This window comes from Copadichromis virginalis, linkage group LG17 (genome assembly GCF_057382275.1).
Source record: "Copadichromis virginalis isolate Kocher_CV1m ecotype Utaka linkage group LG17, C_Virginalis_male_GT1.1, whole genome shotgun sequence".
NCBI lineage: Eukaryota > Metazoa > Chordata > Actinopteri > Cichliformes > Cichlidae > Copadichromis > Copadichromis virginalis.
Window position 1 is genome coordinate 11,800,596 of NC_140634.1, and position 18,993 is coordinate 11,819,588.

Sequence of the window (18,993 nt, forward strand, 5' to 3'; positions counted from 1 at the left end):
TGGTGTATTTCAAAAATGTTGTTTCAAAACTATGAAGACACTCAAAATAAATTTCCTGTGGTGGGAAACTATTTTGTGCAACTTTTTTGTATTTACAGTTTTGAGGGATAAGCCTCTTAACCCTTTACAGCCGATCGGAGCGGGCACGCTCTGTTTTGCGTAACTATTTTTAAATCCCGGTAGCACTGCAACCACGTAAGCTAGCGCAAAAATTTTTTTTGCATATGAAACCGGAGGAGTTGTACTTACATCTGATGCCATCAGCTTGTCCTAGGTCACGGTTTCCTTCCACATAAAGCTTTGCAAAAACTGCATAAAAAGCGCTTGCAGGAATAAAAACATAATATTCCAGAAACACGCTTTACCGATCTGATCAGCTGGTCATAACACTTCCTACGTTGGAATAGACGTCAGCGCGAACTTTCGCATTTCCGCCATTACCTGCCCGAAACCGGAAGTGACTGTCACATCAACACCGTGGTGAAAAAGGCCCGACAGCGTCTCTACCACCTCAGACGCTTGAGAGACTTCCAACTGCCCTCCAAGGTGCTCAGGAACTTTTACTCGTGCACCATAGAGAGCATCCTGGCGGGAAACATCTTAACCTGGTTCGGGAACAGCACCATGCAGGACAGACGAGCTCTACAGAGGGTTGTGCGGTCAGCTGAGCGCACCATCCGCTCCGAGCTCCCTGACCTGCACTCAATCTACAGCAGGCGGTGCTGGACCAAGGCCAGGAAGATCGTGAAGGACCTCAGCCATCCCAACAACAGACTGTTCTCTCTGTTGAGGTCAGGAAAGCGATTCCGCTCCCTGAAGACCAACACAGAGAGACTGAGGAGGAGCTTCTTCCCGCAGGCGATACGGTCTCTCAATCACACCACCACACAGTACTGACCCACACATATGGTTCTTACACACACACTGGACTTTCTGGACTTTGTTTTTGCACAACACTGGTCACTATATTCTTCATTTCCGGTTAATACTTGTACAGCTGCTGTTATTGTGTATATATTTATTTATATTTAGATTTCTTCATACATTCTTATATAGTTCTATATTGTGTATTGTGTATTTTGTTGTACAGTTATTTTATTTTCAACTTTAATTTATATATTTTATCTTATTCTTCCCAGTTAAATTTACCCTTCATTCTAATTTGTGTTGTACAGTTATTTCATTTTTAACCTTAATTTATATTTTATTCCTTCCTAGTTAAATTTACCCTTTTTAATTTTTCATATTTATTTCCTATCTTATTCATAGCCTTTTCCTTTTTTGTTTTCTTTAGGTCACGAGCAGTTGTCCAAGCATTTCACTACATATCGTACTGTGTATGACTGTGTACGTGACAAATAAAATTTGAATTTGAATTTGAATTTGAAATTTGAATTTTCGCGGAAATGTAGTCTTTTTTACTTTATGACTTTCTGTGTCGTTTCTGGGATGCTTAGGACTCATATTGCACTGCTGGAAATAGTTTATTTTGATGCATATGCTGCTTTTTTGCAAATTTGCAGTATAATATTTATTTTCGTTTTTCCTGCAGTGTATAGAAATTGGTGTATTTCAAAAATAAAACTATGAAGACACTCAAAATAAATTTCCTGTGGTGGGAAACTATTTTGTGCAACTTTTTTGTATTTACAGTTTTGAGGGATAAGCCTCTTAAATTTCTCTAACTACAAATATATGTTAAAAAAGCAAAAACGATTTTCAATTTTTTTGTAGTTTATTGCACTTTTTTGCAATTTATGTAATTACTATGCACTTAATGAATACATATTATTAAAATCTGGGCTATAATGGTTGTATTGATGTATAGCAACTTCAAATGCTCCCAAAAATGGCTCCACAGCATGTAAAAATATGATATAAGCTCTGGCGGACTTGGTTCTATGGTAGGTCTTAAAGGGTTAAATTTCTCTAACTAGAAATATATGTTAAAAAAACAAAAATGATTTTCAATTCTTTTGTAGTTTATTGCACTTTTTTGCAATTTATTCATAGTTCATAGTAATTACTATGAACTTAATGCATACATATTATTAAAATCTGGGCTATAATGGTTGTATTGATGTATAGCAACTTGAAATGCTCCCAAAAGTGGCACTACAACATGTAAAAATATAATATAAGCTCTGGCGGACTTGGTTCTATGGTAGGTCTTAAAGGGTTAACTTATAACACACATTCACTATTAATTAAGTTTAGCCATTTGAAACTATGCAAAGCCTCTGAATAATTGTATTACGATTTAAACAGCTGCTTTGGTCGAAAGGTATTCCTCTAAACACACAAGTATTTATATCCTTTTAATAGGATCCTGCATGTGAAAATGCTAAATGATCTGTTATTAAAATACTCTACCCATGATAATAACCACGACTGCCCCAAATGCTGAAGCACTTACCGTTAAACTTTTAAGCTCTAATTAAAAAACAGAAAAGAAGAAGAAGAAGAAGAAATGCATTCAGCTGCTGAACCCTGGAGGATGAAATCTGTCTTCTATTCTGTTGTAAATTGAGCACACCTAGCAGCTCACTGCAGTATAATCAGGAATTAGAGGATAAATGCAGCAACTGTGAAGAGTAATACGTGCTTGCATTGCTCCTGCACCCTGAGTTTATAAAGCTAACCCCCCCCCAAGCTTGTGGCTATGCTTCTCTGTTTGAATGTGGGATTTAAAAGTCTCTGGAGGAGCACAGTGGGTGAGTAAGAAGTGTTTTTATGTCATGCTATAAGCTTTCCACTCAAGATATTTTCTACCCTTTTAGATTCCTTCTTTTTTTCATCTCTGAATGCATGCGAATTGTGCTTTGAAATAGCACAGAGGGAGTATGAAGTTGTGATTGCTGTGTAATAAATGAGAGAGAGAAACACTTGCAGCCCCTCAAGCTTTGACAAGTAATTAAGGGAAACTGTGCCACAGCAGAGGCTGAGTGGTGACCAGATATTATAAATAAACAAATTTAAGCACAAGGTGTTCTTAAATCACCTTATTTGCAGTTGTTGCCTCCTTCTTTCTGTTAATGAAGAACAAGTACGCATGGTAAAGGGTAAATGATGCATTGTGATGTGCATTATATCGATATTGAAAGTACTGTCGCCTTTGTGGATTTCAGCACTTTTCGCAGCCTTTGTCCTTTATTTGATGCATTTCATGAGCAGCATGAAGCCCCAGTCAGCAGGTGAAGGACACCAAAGAGGCCATAGCCTCCTCATCACCCTTGCACGTCCTTCAGCAGATGGAGTTAACCCACGGTGTTAACAACAGACGTCATAGTAGATCTGGAAGGCCTTGGTGAAAAGTGAGTGTCAGGTATTTACTTGAACAGATTAAGCAGTGTCCCAGAGATTGTACGAGGCATTTCTTTAATCCTTTCAATTCTGCTACTATTTTCGCTGTCGTTCACCACCACCACGTAAACACGAGCACAGGCTGTTCGGACAACCCAATGTGTTTTGTACTGTGGTTGTTATTTCAGAGCTGTAGACATGGCCAGACATGTAAGGCTCCTTTTTTCAGTTTGTTATTTCACATTGTTATAGCAGAGTCTGTCAGTATCACCACACATCATGTCTGGCTTGTTGAGCCAGCTTTTTACAAAACGGGAACACACCATACGTCCCATAATAAACATGGATATGTGCGTGAGGGTCAGTATTAGTTTGCTCTCTTCTGAAACACCATCTGCGATTGTTTTGATTTATATCTTTAAGACTTAATAACTGCTTCATGCATTTTGGGGGGAAATTAAAGGTCAAATTTAAACCAATAGTGTTTAGGAAACACAATTTGCAGGTCTCAGTCTAATCCTGCAGTTGTCTGAGTCATCACATTATGCATTCAGTCTTCACTTTATATAACACACACAGACACATATATCCTATATGTCCAGTAGAAGAAAGTGAATATACTATACCCATATCCATTGCCAAGTTATCATGGCCACTGGGAGGTCAGCAGTGTCATACTAGAGATTGTTCTTGCTGTGGTGGTTGGCAGAAAAATGATTTGGATTCATACCATAAAAGCTGTGACACACAGTCCTGCTGACCAACAGTATGTGTGCAACCTAATTAAGCCTTAAAAATATATATACATTAAGTCCTTACATCAAACACTGTTATTTACATCAGAAGCTTAGCGTATTTGAAGGATTTGCCAGCTCAGTCCATGAAAGATCAAACCAGAAATTACAGCTGAACTTCTCTAACTTTTGGATGGATTTTATCAAAGGCTTTAGCTATTGGCTTGTATTCGTTTACGTAATGTATCAAACTACATTACAAGACTGGTTAAACTTGATTGAGTTATCCAATCCATCCATCACAGAGGACATCACATCTGCATTATTACCACATTGCCATTAATCTTGCTGGATAAAATAGCGCCACAGAGGTTTGTTGTAATGCACTGTGTACACCTTTGGTGTCATTTTTCAAAAGTCAGGGTTACCTGAGAGGGCTCAGTAGACAGAAAAATGCAAAGTGAGATGGGAAAAAAGGTTTGCACCTTATAGTATATGTTTAAAGGGCCTAAGCGGCGTGGTTTAACTCCTAACCATGATTTTTCTTAAACAAATCATTTGCCTAATTTAACTTATGGCAACAACAGAGAAAGAGAAGTCAAGCACAAGACCAGAATTCCTGTTTCCTCATTAGAGGTTGCTTGATTAGACTTTTATTGGCTGCTGTTCTTCTTCGCAGGGCAAGATGGTATGCTCCAACAATGCCCTGCACGTCAGATAGAGTGAGATTGTGTTGAGAGGACGGAGGAGGGCGTCCCTATACTCTGAAACACTATGTGGGCAAATATTTAAACATTTTGGCACTTTCAATGTAAAAGTTCTCAAAAAATAGGGGATTCTTTCCCCGAATTTCATCATCTATGGCTCATATTATAATTAAAGATTCAGAGAATCCTCTGGAAACTTCTGCACATGGGACACAGCTAAAAATCAATACTGAATGGTCATGATCTTTGTGCCGTTGGGCAGCACTGCTTTAAAAACAGACACAATTCTGCAATGAAAATCACTACAGGAGCTACAGAGCACTTTCAAAAATCACTATCAGTGAACACAGTTCATAGCGTCTTCTACAAATACAAGTTAAAGGTCTGTGTGAATAGAAAAAAGAAAAAACACATAATGCCCACATAATGAGCCACTCTTTCAATCACACAAACAATGTTTTAGATGACTACAAAGGTGTAATGCTCATTAGCTGCACACTTGTGGATGCAGGAGCAACCCTGGGTCATCGCTGACAGTTCAGTGATTCATTGTAGTCCTCCCCCCTTTTATTAGCTGTATTTCTGGCTTGCAGTTTCACTTGCACAAAAACCAACTTCAGCAGATAACCCATACTTGGGAGGTAGAGGCAGTAAAGTACATATGTAACACAGTCACAGCATTAGGGGTAAAAACTCAGCTATGGAAACAAACTTCACTTCAACCCCTCACAACAGAACATACAGAATAAATATCAGGTTTCATATCCATCCACATTGAGAGTTAAGCAAGATAATAGGAAAAAGCAAAATGAGACTGATGTTTTTATTTGTTAGTTTTCTTTTTTGTGATTTTCAAATGCAAATGCATGTAGCCAAGTTCCTCTTGGTCTTTGGGGCATAGCGAATAATTGAGAACTGTGTATACTTTCATTCCCGCATTGCACATTAACAAGAAGGATGGCAGCTGATGCATTTGAAAAGAAATGTAATTGAGACTGGGTGCAGTGGACACTGAGATATTAATTTCTCAGAGGGCAAGGCCTGCTGTGGGGCATCAGATAAAATGTAATTAGGCCCACATTTCATTTCAGAGCTTCACCACTGCAAACAGAGACCTGAGGTGAACTCAGGTCACTGCTTTGATGTTAAGTAATATTGGATGCCAAATGATGTATCAATCATGCCTGTGGGCTATGTAAGTAGAATTTGCAATTATTATTCCCTGTTGTAGACTGTTTATAGGGATAAGTAAATGTTCTGACATCTTGTAGGCATATAAGCACAAACCATTATAAAAACGTTAACAAGGGAAAACTGAATGTCTTCATTGCAGTACTTGATCTTTATTGAGTTCTATTGATTTGAAAGTTCAACAAATTGTTGTGACTGGCCTTCATAAATGACCTTCATCAACTTTGAATAATTCTCAGTACTTCTTAGTCTTTTTATCTGGGCAGAGTAAGTAAAAGAATGAGTGAAAAGTTGAGCTTGATAGTTCATCAATTCAGCAACAGTCTAACACATCCTCGTTAGCTTTGTTTAATACCTCCTGCAACTCCCTGTTATGCATAGGATGCTCTTTAGAATCAGCTCTAGTAATACTGGTTGTCAACTGTATTGCTTCACAGACATAAACCACTGTTTCATCCCGACAGAGAATTTTTTAATCTTCTTCACTCACTCTGTAATTTTTCTGCACCAAAAAAGGGGAAATACCAAGGTTTCAGGGTAAAATGACGATACTGACCCCAGCACAAAATGATGAGTTGGTAGTGACAGACTAATCCTATAACCCGGTGCGTCAGGACACCCATGCCAAAGGACAAATTGTGCATGCATGCAGAGGCTGTAACAAAATGGCACTAATCGATGCCCCGGGGATGAGAACAGGCTGATCTACTCCCACGGAGCATACATGTCAATGGTGGTGCAAAAAAGAGTGAGATAATAACGTTTTGGACACTTATAGGAGAACTGAAAAAAGGAACTGAACTGAAAAACAAAATAACATCTCAAACAAAGAAGAAAAGAGAGAATATCTTCAGTTTTCAGATCGTATACCTAATATGAAGCAAATGAAATGAGGACGTATTAAAATGAAATGAAACCTTGTCATCAACGTGATCTGGCAGACACTTCTAATGGTCTCGATGGCCTTTCTGGTATTTAGGACTATAGCTTTCCAGGAAAAGTGTTTTCTTCAAACCTTTTAAGATGTTCTCACTAACGGAAGCAAGAGGAAACTTAAAGTATCTCCTGATCATGTTCACAAGCCAGGGAAGGATTGAGTTGGAAGGCTTGGCGCAGTGTCTACAGTAATGCAGATGCTGCACCAGCCTTCTGAGGTAAAAAGGGACTGTGTGCAAAGACAATCTACATTTACTGGTCAATCTACATTCCTACTCTCACCCCTGGCCACTAGCTATAGATAGAAAAACAAGTCTGCGGATACAAGGGGCACAAGTAGGCAAGGGTCTTATTTACTAAGGGTGTCTGGGCTCATCGGTCATTCAGGAGTGGCTAACCTCAAAGACGCTACTCATCCACTTTGAAAGAAGTCAGTTGAGGTAGTTATTGAAGCTGACTGGGAATTCTGCGGTGTTTTGGGCATTTTTTAACTTTGAGGAGTCCCTGGGGCAGAATGTCTGAGAGACAAGTATGTTTCTCTTAAAGTCTTTCAATACAGACCCTGACAAGTAGTGAAAAATGGATGAATGGATAGATGGATGTCTACTATTGTGTGAAAGCCTACCACAACCTTTCTCCAACCAAGCAGTTTTGGCACCAAAATGTCCAAAAGAGGATTGGTTAATGTATTTCTTAATCATAGTTGGAAAATTATTTTCACAAATGAGGAAACAAGAGTCCAGCTGCCTGCCACCTACTGGCAATATCTATGCAAGTGATATCAACTGATAAAAGCCATTCGGTGGGCTGATTACATTAAAATTTGGTCATTTCACCTCTTTTTTATCTCATCCTCTTTATCACTAGATCAGTCTGTCTGTCTAGGACATATGCGATAAAAATTCTATTGAAGATTTCCATTAAAATTGTTTCCAGAGCTCTGTCATATTGGCAGTTACCAGCCTGCACCACCTGTCCGAAATGTGTGAGGCCCTCTGTGCTTCAGAGACTTCGCAGTCTAAGCCAAAGTCAATTAGTTTTACCCTCAATGGCTGCTGTAAATGCTCCATAATCATTATATTCTCAGATCTTCATGCAAAATCCCTTAGCTCTTCAGAATCCATAGAGCCTTTACTCAAACGGAAACCCTGAATAACAATATGAGAAGGTCAACTGTTTGAGTAGTTAACATTTTTTGAATGTCTTACCTGAGGCATTGCTTGGATTTAGGTTCACTTTAAGGTGAGCAACACACTCTCAAATTCAGATAGACAGAAAAACACGTCTATAATATGGAGACATGGCAACGTGTAAATTGGTTTTATATTCTCCGGAAGAGTCAAGAGCAATGATAGCGCTACATTTCATTTTCAGTGTTATAAAGCTTCCTGCAGCTAAGTCAGTTATTTACAACATAAATATATAAGTATGTCCTTTAGATCTGATTTTCTCTTAAAATCTCTGACAAAACTGTAAAATGCAGTAAGGATGGATGTCAGACACGACATCCCTCTGTCAGTCTATGAATTTTAGCAAGCTAAAGTAGTCTTAGCTGATTTCTTAATATTGGCTGTGACACTTTGTTGCCCCACTGCTTCGCATAACGCATGTCTGGTGTTGAAGGAGATGTGGCTGTAGAAGTTATATAATGTGTTTCATTTGTTTTAAAGTCACACTTCTTATTTATTTACTACATTTTCTTGTAGATGGCAGTTCCCCTTTTGTGCTGCTGGCTGATGCCACAAGGAGCTTTCTTCCACCACTGTGCAGTGTAATGACATTAATCATAAGCAGCTGCCTACATGTCACAGTTAAAGTCAAAGAGCTCACCTCTATACTTTCTGAACAACATTTCCATCCAATGACAAAATTGGCAAATCACCTCTTAATCCCAAAGCCATACATACTGTACTGATATAATGTATCTCGCACTTACGTGATAGCTTACATTGCACTTGCAAATTCAAAAAGCATTTTGTAAAGCGAGCAGACACATTAATCTAAATGCCACTACCAACCTCCCCCATTCCCTCTTTGCACAGAAAACAATCTACAATCTGTTTCCCCCGTGGTGACTTCTCCTGACTTAAGCAGAACTAAAATCTTGCCAGAGTAATTTATTGCTTTCCTTCTTGTTGGGCGAATCTTCATTCTGCCAACAGAAAACCTCAGAAGCTCACATATCATTACGCACACAGAGATAGTGTAACCTGGCTGACAGGTCCTCAGGGTTAGACCTACATACACTGCATTATCTGTGCTGTTATGAGCTAATTCAAGGGGAAGCTTACCAACAGTGTGGACATTACCGCTCTATCCCTTGCATGGGTCACTAAGTTCACATGTGTTTGGTACATCTAGAAGACCAAAATGTCATCGCCCGCATTACGGGATGAATCACATAAGGACACCATGGATTATTATGGGCATGATAGCCACAACTGTACCGATATGTTGTGTATACGTGTATGCACACACATATATTTTGTAAACAAAAATGAAAAATATCTACAGAAAGGGGCTGATAAAATATTACAATGTAAGAAACACTTTCTTGTTTATCGGTTCAAGATGTCTGGCAATCTGCAAAGAATTCATCACAAATTACCAAAAGCAAAAAGGGCAGAATTTGAAAATACCCAGATTTGTTTCATGCAAACATAGAAAACAGCAATTCTAATATTATGCAAATTCCTCTAATATTACACTGTAAACCCGAATGTTCAAAGTAATTAAATAGATTAAGTAGTGTATACTCAAAGTCTTTAAAAAGTTCTGTTAACTTAAATATGTCAAGTTCGTGTAACATGTTCTTCTTTTTGAGTAAATGAAACTAATAATATTTGATTGAATTGAACTATTTCTATATTAAGTAAGCATCACTTAAAATCATAACTTAAGCACAACGTAACACAGTTAAGTTAGGACATATAAGAATGGTAAAGTCCTGTTATTTTTGTTGTTTCAAGTATAGGATTTAATAATAAACTTAATTTATGTAGCACATGCTAAAATACAATAAAATCTCAAAGTGTTTCACCAAATAAGTGAAATCAAATTGTCTTAAATGCATTAGTGGAAGACAAAATGTATTTATTTTAATATTCATTGTTTTATCAATGTATCCTACATATATATTTTTAATATTTTCCGCAAGTGTTGAGCAGCTGCAGGAATCAATTTTTATTCCGAGTTAATCTCTGATTCACCCTCCGAAGCGGAAGGCGGCGCTAATGAGCATTAATACGAAACACAGAAGAAGTAAAGGTATATGGGCGGGAACAGCACCAAAGAGGCAACACGGACGACTGGAGAAAGTTGGACCTAACCGCAGCAACTAGCATCACTGGACTTACAGTAAGTTTTCAATGTTGATATTAGTTTATTGTTAAAATACGAATATTTAGTTGTATTTTGGGTGCGTGTCGAAAAGAATAGCAGAAATGTCGGGTCCGTGTTTTTTATGTGCTTTGCTGCTCTCCCCGAAGGAAACTTTGCGCTTGCAGAGCTAGCATTAAGTTGTTGTAATGAGGGTCGCAGGCTGTTTAAAAAGTTAGATACTACTTGTTCTAGAGGTGGCGCCCGGTCGCCTAGTATGAAACAAAGTGTTTTAATCTCTTTAAATTTTTAAACCCCCTCTCATGACTCAGAATAGTTGGGTCCAAACAAGCCCGTTGTCCCTGCAGTTACACAACGGAGATGCCTGTCTGCAGTGAGAGTGCTTTCAAGCTGTTTTCTTGTTAGAAACGCTATATTTTAAACTATATGTGCAGGGTTAGGGTTGTGAAGGAGTGAAGGAGCTCTTGGACCTCTGGCCTGCTCTAAAAATGGAGTCTGAGGTAATATGGATCAGCTCTCTTTAAAATGAAAATTGTAATTCTTACTCATGTGTCAGCTTTTTGCTGCTTTATAAAGGTGTGCGAGATTCTTCAAATTGAACTGTATTGTCCTTCTGCTGTAGTTGTATGCAGAGTTTCAGCGGATTACAAATCAGAACCTGCCCAATACATTCTACGCTGAACTTGACCGCCATCTTCCTCGACTGATGACCTTATTCAGACAGAAGGCATCAAAAACTGGGAAGACAGCAGATGCCCTGGCTGAAATTCTAAGAATTCACAATGAACAGGTAATAATAGATTGTTACACATTTCATAGGTTGAACCAGTGGAACATTGGACAGGTTCAATGATTTAAATGAGCTTTTTGAATTTTGCTATTACTCCACTTTGTGTTTGCTATTTGTCTGACTGTATTAAAGATGTGAACAGGTTATTTGTGGACATATGTTCTGATTTGACTGTTGTTGTTGTTGTTGTTCAGTAAACTCACCAGTATATACAATTCTGTTTTTATCTGGAAATAGGAAATCCATGATATCCACACCAAGCGCACTACCGTTCTCCACGCCCTTCCTGTCTATCTGCGTGAGGATGTCTCTGGATTTTTCAGAACCTGCACTGTGAGTGTCCTTAAGTATCTAACAGATACTACTGTGTATATAAACAGTGCATCAAAGTACAAACATGTATTTTGATGCACTGTTTGGACTTACCTTTGTTTAGTCTACCCATACGGTTTCCATGTATGGTCTTTTCTGTCTCCTCACTACGAATGAACTGAATTGGTGTTTTGTTGAAAGTGATAAGATGTTTAGTAAAACATTTTCCTGTGTATTTCCTTTAGCTTAGTTTCAGTCTATCTCACACCACTTGATTCTCTGGTGAATTAGCTGATTTATGTGTGCAGAACATGGATCTTCTGTTTTTCACCTCTTACAGTGAGACTCAGGTCTCCCTTGTAAAAGAGGTATTGGATCTCAATTGGAGTTGGTAAAATGAGAAATTATATGTCGTCTGTTGTATTTCTTGGGTTAGATTGTGATTAGTATCTCTTTTTCATTAATTCAGGACGAATCTGATGAGTTGGAGCTTGATGGTGTTGAAGTGGCCCTCTTCACTGTCATTAGTGACCATGACACGACAAGTCCAGTTCACTACCAACCACTACCAATCAATTGCCTCAAAAATTTTAAGTTTTGGGTCACATGTTTTTAAGTATCATGTAGTCAACATATTTGACTAACGTGTACTTAAAATAATGACAACACAAACTAATAAACATTTGAGTTTTGTTAACATAAAAATGTTGTGGTTGTGTACTTATTTTTTATAAGTTCTGTGAACTTATTTCTTTGAATTTGTAAACTTGAAACTTTAAGTCATATTAACTGCAAATATTTGAGTTGACCGTTCTCAAAAGATACAAGTACCATGTAATCCAAACTTTTATGTTCTGGAAAAATTTGACTTTTGAGTTGATCAACTCAAAAAAATTGAGGCAATCGATTGCCTCAATTTTTTTGAGTTCTGGTAACTTATTCGGGTTTACAGTGTATGCATTCCTCATAGAAGAAGCACAAACAGAAAGACTCTATGTACCAAAACTATAGAGGCAGCAGTCTACCACAGCAGACAGGACTTGGGACAGTCCAGCACATTGCAGCAGGATGTAACATGCAAACAGAGACAATTCACACTGAAAAGCATACTAAAGTGGTTGGTGTGGTGTAGTCAGCAACACCTGTGCCTTGTATGGATCACAAGTTCTAGTGGGTCTTAGATCCTGTGGGATTTTAAGTTTCAGATAGGCAAACACTGCTAACAGACCAGTCATAGTGACAGGAGTTGTGATAGAGGTTTTATTTGCACCGGACAGTGAAATCAAAAAGAATGTATGAGAAGAATATAAGGCTCTATATGGTCCCTGTGATAAAATAAGAATTGGAGGTATGATCCCAAACCTGAAAGTGACTGCAGGAGACTTGATACTTAATATTGGAAGTCCCTGTCTATAAAAGTCAAAGGAACAAATAACATGAAGCCCAGAAGTCTTAGGGACAGAGCAAAGCAGCATGAAATCAAAATTGAAAAAATTGAGAGTAGAGTGTTCTACAATGTGCCAATTTATATACATGCATCAATTTCAGTAATGACCAGGATTCGACCAAGGGGAACACAAATATTAGCAGGTCAAAAACAAGCAGAACCGACAAGGGAATGAGCAAAATGAAACATTCAATGCTCAGGCTTTCTGTATGGGTTTCTTCTGAAAAAGAAAGAAAGAAAACAAAAGACATGGCAATTCAAATCAATGACAGGCAATGGAAGGAGAATGAATATGTTTTTGATAAAAAGGCAAAAGTCTTCTGTTAGAAAGTGTTGGGGACTGTGCTGGATAAATGTGTGTGATCTCTGGATAAATCCGACAGCTCAGGAGGAGCACAGGATTTAAACAGAGAGGGGTGCATTATTGCAATCTGTTCCAGTGAAACATGAAATCTGTGTGCAACAGCTGACATGTATGAAATGCAGACGAGATCACAAAACACTATTTACCTTCTGTAGAGTGTTTGAGGCTGCAGCTATTTAATAAAATGTTGCCACAGTTGCACAATTCAGACATGAATCTAACTCACTTCATATCTGTCTGCTATGTAACACATCTGAGAGAGAAAACTTTTAAGTAATAAAATTATATCTGGACTATTGAGAAAAGTACGGAAGAGGATTAGGGCCACTGGGAAAAAAAGAATTCTGAGAAAAAAGTCAGAATTCTGACTTTCTTAGAATTCTTTTTTCCCCCAGTGGCCCTAATCCTCTTCCGTAGAAAAGACTCGCAGGTTGAAATGATCTTTTTGTAGAAACAACTGAAAGACTGAAATTGTAAACCAATCACTTGATGTAAAAAAGGAAATTGGCTGGATTCTTGTAATCTGTAATTGTGTTTTGCTCTCTTCAAAGCTCGACATTCAATTTGGTTTCCTCAAAATACCACATACTACTGAGGAACAGAAGTATGTGGGGCTCTAAACAAGGAGTGAGTGAAGGGTTACATGATGGAGCCAAAGTTTTGTCACAGCACTAACAGTGTTGAGTACGGAGCCCCTCTGATGACATGGTCCAAAAAATAAATAAATTGAGGCCACAAAATACAACTTTGTGCCCTCCAAATTGTATAATGTGCGCACGAAATGCTAATTTGTGGGCACAAAACACTTGACCGATAACCGTGATCCTTCCCAGGCCCTTGCAGTTGGTTGACAATAAAATCTATCCCAGCGTTCAGGTCATACTTACGTCTGTAAAGCAACTGGGCTCTCAATATCCTGTTTAAATGTCTCTCCGTAATACTGGTTCCTTGAATTGCAGGCTTTTCAAAATGCATTTGTAGCTCATTCCCAGCCTAAAATAAAACTCAATCATACTGTCTCTGTCCATGGTGTATAGGTTTAGCCTACTCTTATGCTTATGTCTCTACGCAGCTGTCCAGGAATTGTATCAATATGATGTGCGCACGTTATCTATTTCGTTGCCACAAATGCGTAATTCGTTTCCAAGTTATACCCAATTCGTGCCCACAAATTTGCATTTCGTGCGCACGTTATACCTATTTCGAGGGTACGAAGTAGTATTTTGTGGCCACAATTTATTTATTTTTTGGACAATGTTATCAGAGGGGCTCCGTAGTTGAGCACCAACCTAAGTTGCTAGGATCTCCAGGGGAGGGATAATAAATAAATCAAACCAGCCACAGACATTATTCTCTCTGGCATTAAATTCAGAACAGTTTGCAATAAATTGCCTGCTACAAACCTTTGTAAATCACATTTGAATTTTTATGATTCATTTAAATATACTCCTCCCAATTTTAGCACTCTGTAAGGGAAATACCTATGAATCCGTGGGCAATAACAGCAGTAGTACAAATAACTCTGTTTATGTGTTTCACTTCCAAGACTGACACCTCAATAGTAAATACTGACCATAACTTTTCAAAACCTACAGAGTATTCTGGGCTAGATCACACACACACACACACACACACACACACACACACACACACACTGTCAGGGTTCCTGGGTCGTTGACCCAGTGATTTCAGTTTGTTCATGTTCAGTTTGGTTCGCCACATTAATGTTCTCACTTCCTGTTTTTTCCCGTGTCAGCTTGTCTCCCGTGTCATTAGTCAGATTATGTTCAGCCCTGTACTCACCTGTTTCCAATCATTGTCATCATTCAACCTGTGTATTTAAGTTCCTCGGTTTCACCAGTTCTCTGTCGTGTCATTGATGTTGATGTTCATGTCGTCCCTCCGTCTGTATGTTCAGTTAGTCAGCCAGCCATTCTTCCAGTCTTTCAGCCAGCCAGTCACTCCATCGGTCCTGCTTTGTTCACTCACCCTCCAATAAATCCTCTTCATTTCTGCACCGTGAGTCCAGCGTTTGGGTCATCTCTTCCACGCCTCCACACACACACACACACACACACACACACACACACACACACACACACACACACACACACACACACACACACACACACACACACACATACATTTGGGTCACACAGTTAAGTACTTTATTTCCAAATTCAGTGGATTTTAAATCAAACAATCAAGATGTGATTGAAGTGCAGACTTGTAGCTTTCATACAGTGAGCCTGGCTCCATTGCCAGCCATACGTTTCCATGCCAGTGTTTCTACCTTGTTTCACAGACGATGTGATATGTTTCAAATCATCAGTTCTTTATTTCTGCCTCCATTTTTTTTTCTCTTCTCATCATTCTGGTAGTTCATCTTGATTTTTATTCTTTTGCTGTCCAACAAATTTTTTCAGAAGCGAATGTGCTTCTTTATTTGCTTTCTGTCAGATGTGGCTTCCTTGGACTTGAGTGTAACCAATAGTTTGCACCTTTTTGGAAACTGCATTTCCATTCATGAAGGAGTTTCTTGATTTAAAACTGACAATGATATGTGATGCTTCAACGACAGTATTATATTGGCAAGATATTAGAATTGATTTTTTTTAACAAAGGAAAGGCATGATCCGTGATCATCCACTTGAGCTTCTTTCCATTGTCTTGCAGGCCTTTTGGTATTGCTGAGATGGTCAGTGAATTCTGTCTTTTTAACAATGAACCAGGTTGTTTACTTGGCCATTCCCAAAGTTTTTATTTCTCTAAAACCTTTATTTTGTTTTCTTAGCCTAATCATTGCTTCTCTCACTATATTCTTTATATTGAGAGTTTCAGTGAAAAGCAAACAAATTCAAGTTCAAAATTTGGAATCACCTCCAGATCTTTTATTTACTTAACAAGAGAGCAGCGCTCAACTGACAATGAAACTGCTTGCCAGTCAGATGTCCAATTCCTGCTGAGCCACTGAAAATGGAGGACTGTGTATAAAAATGATAAACCCCTTGAATCAAATCTAAAATTCAGTGCATTCATTACATTTTGATTTTTTTGTTTAAAATCAGCTGTTATGTTTGTTGATGCCCAAATACTCTTGAAACTAACTGCATATATGTAAAATTCAGATGCTAAGTTTGTAACCTCCCATTACCAAAACAGAAAAGAACTGCAGTCAGTTCATTCTCTTTTTCTACACTTTCGCCGACTTGATGACTGCAACTTTGATATTGTCCTAACCTTAACTATAAAGTGGCTGGTACAGAATCAGATCTGTTAATTTTTCAGTTTATTCTTTTTTTCTTTCTAAATATCAACTCAATGGTCAACATTACCATGCAATACACTTCGTTGTATGTTATGCTACATGTCTTTTGCAAATGTATATTAAAATACATCCCAGTGGTCTAAATGTCTGAGTCTATTCCTGAAACTCACCGTACATGGTACTTTGATAAAGTTTAATGCCACAGAGGATACTGTAGTTTTTACAGAAAGAAACCGATGCTAGCATGATTGCAAAAGCAGCTGTTGTCTCTTTGATTGATTATTGGCCCAAACTTCCAAAGCTTTGCAGATAAAATGCATCTCAAATACTGATTTTAAATTCCTTAGCCGCTATTGTTGGCCTAATCAGATACAAATAAATGCGTAAATAAAAATACCTCTATTTCTTACCTCGTGCTATCATTACTGAGCAACAGGAAATTGTAAAAATTCAGTGCTTCAATCATTTTTCTTATAGCTTCTGTTTCTGTGAGAAAAGTACACCCTGTGCTGGAGGTTGTTCTTTCAGATGGCTGCTACATTTTCTGTTAGATCATGGAAAAAGAGCTTTATTGCTGCAAGCTGGTGTCACACTACACACAGAGACTTGGATTAAAAGGTCACTATCTCCTGTTGCAATTCCACCGTTCAGTTGCGAGAGCCAATAGAGACCTGGAGCTTTGTGTCCAAGTGTGTCAGACACAGGGAGGGTCAGAAAGACGAGACAACCATCTTTCTTGTTGCTATGATTACTAACAATTGATTTCAGAGATAGAAACAAATAGAGAAAGAGGAATTGCAGTGAAATGCCACAGTGTAATCCAGCTTTTTAATAATAGCTACACAGCAATATGGATTCTCTTGTCTGAATTTTTATTGGTAATATCAGGCACGGAGAATATAAAACAATGATAACAATAGATTGGACGTGATATGGGGAGAAATGCCTGCTGCACATTATTTTTAATGGAGTTTACTCTAGTTACGATTCTTCTTGCACAATAAGCAATTTTTGCCCAGTCAATAAAAGCCGTACTAAATTGTTTACTTCCCTTGCAGGTAAATCATTTAAAAATTGGTTTGATATTAAGGCATATCCCTGAGAGTATGTACCCTCTGGATCTGGGGGATTACAAAGCAAACTGTTGCAACCTTTCTGAACTTCATAAGGACCCCTATACTCTTTCTAATTAGGCCTTCCTCCCTCCAGGAAACAAGATAATGGCCAGGTGTGAATGAAATTTGAAGGTGGATTGTTGCCCTGGGTATGTGTCTGGTGCAGTATGCATTAGGTGAACCAAAAAAGTTCATTGTTAACGCTACAGAGTCAGTGAGCGTAAGTAATGTTATTAAAGCATAATCTCAGTTCTGCCCTCAGCTTCCAAGGTGTGTGCAAAAAAGGAATTTCCCTTTTGTAGACTAAGTGTACTTGTGTAATGTGATTTTCTGGTTGTATTCTGTCTTTTCCCATTAAAATGAAACTAAAATAGAAGAAACAGACTGTTCATGTTTTTGTAAGTATTTAAACTTGCAAATTCGGCATGAGGTTAAATAATTATTTCTCCCACCGTAGTATTTGACAGTGTTGACTACTAAGAGTCTTTAATGGAAGCCATATTTACCCTGGCTTTCAGTATATTTTAGAAATGGTTTTAGGAATTTATTGATTACTTTAAAAATGTGGCCTTACTTCCTTTTAGTTGCATACCGTATGCAAGAGGAACTTTGAAATCCCTGATAAGATATTATTTATTTGGTCCAGAGCCCAAGCTAAAAACCAAGTTGCACATGCTAAAATTACCCACACTACCCACCCGCTCCTCTTCTTATACAACCTCAGACACAACACACACAGATTGCCTCGGGCAGTCTACACACGATCACCGGCAGGATCGCTTTGTACTGCTTTCCAACAGAGCGAGTGATAATGCTGCTGCAGCACTACCTTGAGCATTGAGCACTGCTTTCATTTTACAGTTCTATTTGAATCTCAACCTGGTTAAGATTGCAGCTGAACAGCAGGCTTAAATATAGAGGCTGCATGTGCGAATTTCCAGATATTGGTTACCAGCCTGGTCTTCAAATATTCACTTTCCTGTAATTACTTTACCTGTACTTGTTCAGCTAGGCTCCTGAACTCACTCACCTAGAGCCTTATATCTTATCACCAATAATAACGATCAACAGGAACTCACTGTTGGACATCCATGGTTAGCTGTAAATGTATGTGCATGTACAAGTGGTAACTTCCACTTGTTTTTACAATAATGAGCATGCTCTTAGCACCTCTGGTTCACACCTATATAAAAATAAATCTGTAAACATTCAGCTTCACCCAACAGAGTTTTTTAAGGTACTTATGAAACCTATCATGTTTACTGTAGGATCCACAGTTTCTTTAATAACAGTTCAACTGAGGCTTGAGAATTCAGTCTGTGTTTGAACTTTCATTATGGTCAGTAAGTGAAGCAGTGAGCTGTTCCAGCCCTGAGAGGATGTATATCCAAAAAAAAGTTGTTCTTCAGAAGGTTTATGTTATGCTTCAAAAAGAAAAACTGACATTCTTCAAAAAGAATGTAAGGCGCATTCTGCATCCTGCGATA

The 18,993-nt window shown here is 38.2% G+C and overlaps 1 protein-coding gene across 1 annotated transcript; it reads left to right on the forward strand.

The window, feature by feature from the left end:
- Positions 1-9,835: 9,835 nt before the first annotated feature.
- LOC146689035 (uncharacterized) lies at positions 9,836-11,928 on the forward strand. Its single transcript, XM_085437552.1, has 4 exons — positions 9,836-10,710; positions 10,833-11,000; positions 11,238-11,333; positions 11,782-11,928. Exons 1-4 carry the CDS (start codon positions 10,699-10,701, stop codon positions 11,926-11,928), a joined length of 423 nt encoding a protein of 140 aa, XP_085293678.1. The 5' UTR covers positions 9,836-10,698.
- Positions 11,929-18,993: the final 7,065 nt, after the last annotated feature.